Source organism: Odocoileus virginianus, chromosome 6 (assembly GCF_023699985.2).
Source record: "Odocoileus virginianus isolate 20LAN1187 ecotype Illinois chromosome 6, Ovbor_1.2, whole genome shotgun sequence".
NCBI lineage: Eukaryota > Metazoa > Chordata > Mammalia > Artiodactyla > Cervidae > Odocoileus > Odocoileus virginianus.
In genome coordinates this window covers 18,093,101-18,096,547 of record NC_069679.1, presented here as the reverse complement: position 1 = coordinate 18,096,547, position 3,447 = coordinate 18,093,101, and the positions used below count along the sequence as shown (strand labels likewise).

The following is a 3,447-nucleotide window of genomic DNA, read 5'->3' as shown; positions in this document are numbered from 1 at the left end:
ATGTCCATGTGCAACAGAAGAAAATAAGAACAGTGTACAGAGGAAAAAATAGTCAATAGAGAAGGAGGAGAGAAAGAAACAGAGCAAGGAGCAAGAGAAATGGAATGAATGAGAGAGAAAAATCCCCAACTGTGCAAGTAATTGACATCCTGGAGTCTGTGAGTCTGGATCCACTATTAGACATCCCAGTAACCTGAGTCAGTAAGTTCTTTTAAAAAATATTAAAAGAGTTTTTGCATTGTGGTAAAAATCTATGTATATAAACATACATTTCACCAGTTTTTAGTACAGCTCAGTAATGTTAAGTATATTCAAGTTGTACAATAGATCTATAGATCTTTTCCTCTTGAACAACTGAAACTTTTAAATTCTTTGTTTTAGTTACTTTAAGCTTTCTTTGATCGGAATCCTGACACATGTAATTCAAAGAGTTCAGATTAATAATATGAAAAACTACAAGTATAAAAAAAAGAAATTTAAGATAATTTTTTAAAAAAGAGCTTCCCAGGTGGCTCAGTGGTAAAAGAATCTGCCTGCCAATGCAGGAGATGCAGGAAATGCGGGTTTGATCCTTGGGTTGGGAAGATCCCTGGAGGAGGAAATGGCAACCTGCTCCAGTATTCTTGCCTGGAAAATCCCGTGGACAAAGGAGACTGGTGGGCTACAGTCCAGGCAGGGGGGGTGGTCACAAAAGAGTAGGACACAACTTAGCGACTAAACAACAAATTAAACGGAGATACAGGTATTAGTTTCCCATGGGTCCAAAAATGGACTCAACAATGAATAAATGATATAAAGGCAATGGAAGTAAAGAGAAAAGGCAAAGAAGTTATCAAGTAAGATAAGATATAAAGTAAATAACGACTGCTTGTAAGACCAAAGGAGTATTGATAGACTATATAAGGATCTATAAAAATCAGAATTATTTGCAGTACATCCTTGAGAATAAGCCTTAGTTCCTCTTTGTTGAAATGGGTATGAATTCTAAACCTGTTGATACAAATCCTTCATTCCTTTATAAGAGAATATAGTCATATACAAAGCATTTTCCAAACTAAAATTTAGCTTGCAATTCATTCAAATGCAACAGGAATAGTCATGCCAGGAGAAGGAATAAGAAGAACCTGGCTAGTTACATGTGGAAATAAGAATGTATGTAAGAGCATAGGGATTAGATGACCTGGAAAATAGTATGAAAAATAGTCAAAAGGTAAGCCTTGTGATGCTCAGCCAAAACTGTCCAGATAAAAGTCTTGACCTAAGGATCTTATTTTTCCAGTGTGATGGTGGGCTTATCCTAGTGTGGAGATATAGTCATTAAATAGCAAAATCTGATATGATTAAATATTTATATAATCCAGCTAACTTTTCTTGCTCTGTGTCCCTACTTATAAATGTTTATATCACTGTTTAACTTCCCAGAAATTTTCCTATAGTTGAAGAATGAGTTACATTTATGTGGAAGTTCAGGCCACTTAATTGATTTTTATATGACAAATTAATAAATAGGCATCTTGATGTATATATTTCCATGTAGTATTGCTTTACTAAGTGTCAATTGCCAATCCTTTATATAACCCACTCTGTCACCAAAGAGACAATTTTGAAGTTTCAGTTCAGTTCAGTTGCTCAGTAGGGTCCGACTCTTTGTGACCCCATGAACCGCAGCACGCCAGGCTTCCCTGTCCATCACCAACTCCTGAAGCTTGCTCAGACTCATGTCCATTGAGTCTGTGATGCCATTCAAGCATCTTGTCCTCTGCCTAGAAGTCGAGACCATAATAAATCCATCAGATTATGTCTCCTGAGAGACAAGCAATTGGCCTTCTCCAGAAGATATTTTTTACCACACCATGTACTTCCTCCAACCATAGACAGTGACATGGTTTCTCAGCTAACATTTTTAGAAGAGTCATATTATTTTACTCTGTGTCATCTAAACATGAATATGGTACTTGGAAACTCCCGATATTAAAAATAGAAGTATAACATCACTCCAACTCAGTGAAGAGACTTTATAATACTTTGGGCATTTAAGAAATCCTTCTGTAAATAAAAAATTGACTGCATACTTTCTTCATTGCCACTTTCATTTCTTTGTTCCTCAATGTATAGATGACTGAATTTAAAAAAGGGGTGAGAACTGCATCAAAAACAACAAGGAATTTGTCTAGGTGTGACGTGGAGTGAGGCCAGATGTAAACAAAGATGCAAGGGCCAAAAAACAAAATCACCACCATAACATGAGTTGACAAAGTGGAGAGGGCCTTAGATGAGCTACCTGAAGAATGTTTCTGAACAGTGATGAGGATAAAAATGTAGGAGGCGATCAATATGAAGAATGATCCCAGGGATATGAATCCACTGTTGGCTGTGACCATGGACTCTAGCCTGAAGGTGTCTGTGCAGACAAGTTTGATGAACCGAGGAAAGTCACAGTAAAAGCTATCTATTATATTAGGGCCACAGATTGGCAATTTTACAACAAAACCCAGTTGAACCACAGAGTGAATAAAGCCAATTATCCATGCAGCGACAAGAAGCAGAAGACACACTTTTCTGCTCATAATAGTGAAATAGTGGAGAGGCTTACATATGGCAACATATCTGTCAAAGGCCATGGCTATAAGAAGCACCATCTCCACACCACCAATGATATGGATGAAGAAGATTTGAGCAATGCAGCCTCCAAAGGAGATGACTTTACGTTTTCTAAAAATGTCGTAAATCATCTTGGGAGAAATTACAGAAGAAACTCCCAGGTCAGTGATGGAGAGGTTGGCCAATAGAAAGTACATGGGGGAGTGTAAGTGAGGGTTCATCATCACAGTGAGAACAATAAGGGAGTTTCCTAGCATGCTGGCCATGTAAAAGACAGACGAGAACATGAAGAGGAGAAGTTGAATCTCCCAGGAATTGGTGAGTCCCAGGAACACAAACTCTGACACCATGGAGTGATTCATCCCATGAATGGATTTATCAGTTAGAATGTTGACGAGGAAACTAAAGAAAAAGAAAAGAAAACAAAAATATTAATAATTTTTATATTATTAATATAATGATCACTTATTCAAGGATATTCACATTCCAAAGACTATAAATCTCCTCAATTCCTTCTCAGGACCATTTAATTACTAAATAGCATTTTTTCCTGTGGTCATCTAAAGTAGTTGAGTCACTTCCATGTGCAATGTCCCTTTCACCACAGCCTCCAGGACTGCTCATCTATAAATAAGAGAATAGAACAAACATGCTAACATAGTAGATGTCCATGGCCAGAGTTGGAGGGGTAGGGATGATGATATAGTGCACCACAAAGAGAAAAAGAAGAGGTAGAGATGGCATTTGCCAGAACACACATATTCCATTTTTAAATTGTTCATACAGCAATCCTTCAGCCATTCAAGTTGTGTCATTTCTTAACCTCACCTCATCTCTGGCACATAA

General features: G+C 37.4%; 1 protein-coding gene across 1 annotated transcript; it reads right to left on the bottom strand.

Moving 5' to 3' along the window:
• Positions 1 to 2,033: 2,033 nt before the first annotated feature.
• On the bottom strand, positions 2,034 to 2,981 carry LOC110149943 (olfactory receptor 4F3/4F16/4F29-like). Its single transcript, XM_020912677.2, has one exon. The coding sequence runs from the start codon at positions 2,961 to 2,963 to the stop codon at positions 2,034 to 2,036; it is 930 nt and encodes a 309-aa protein (XP_020768336.2). The 5' UTR covers positions 2,964 to 2,981.
• Positions 2,982 to 3,447: the final 466 nt, after the last annotated feature.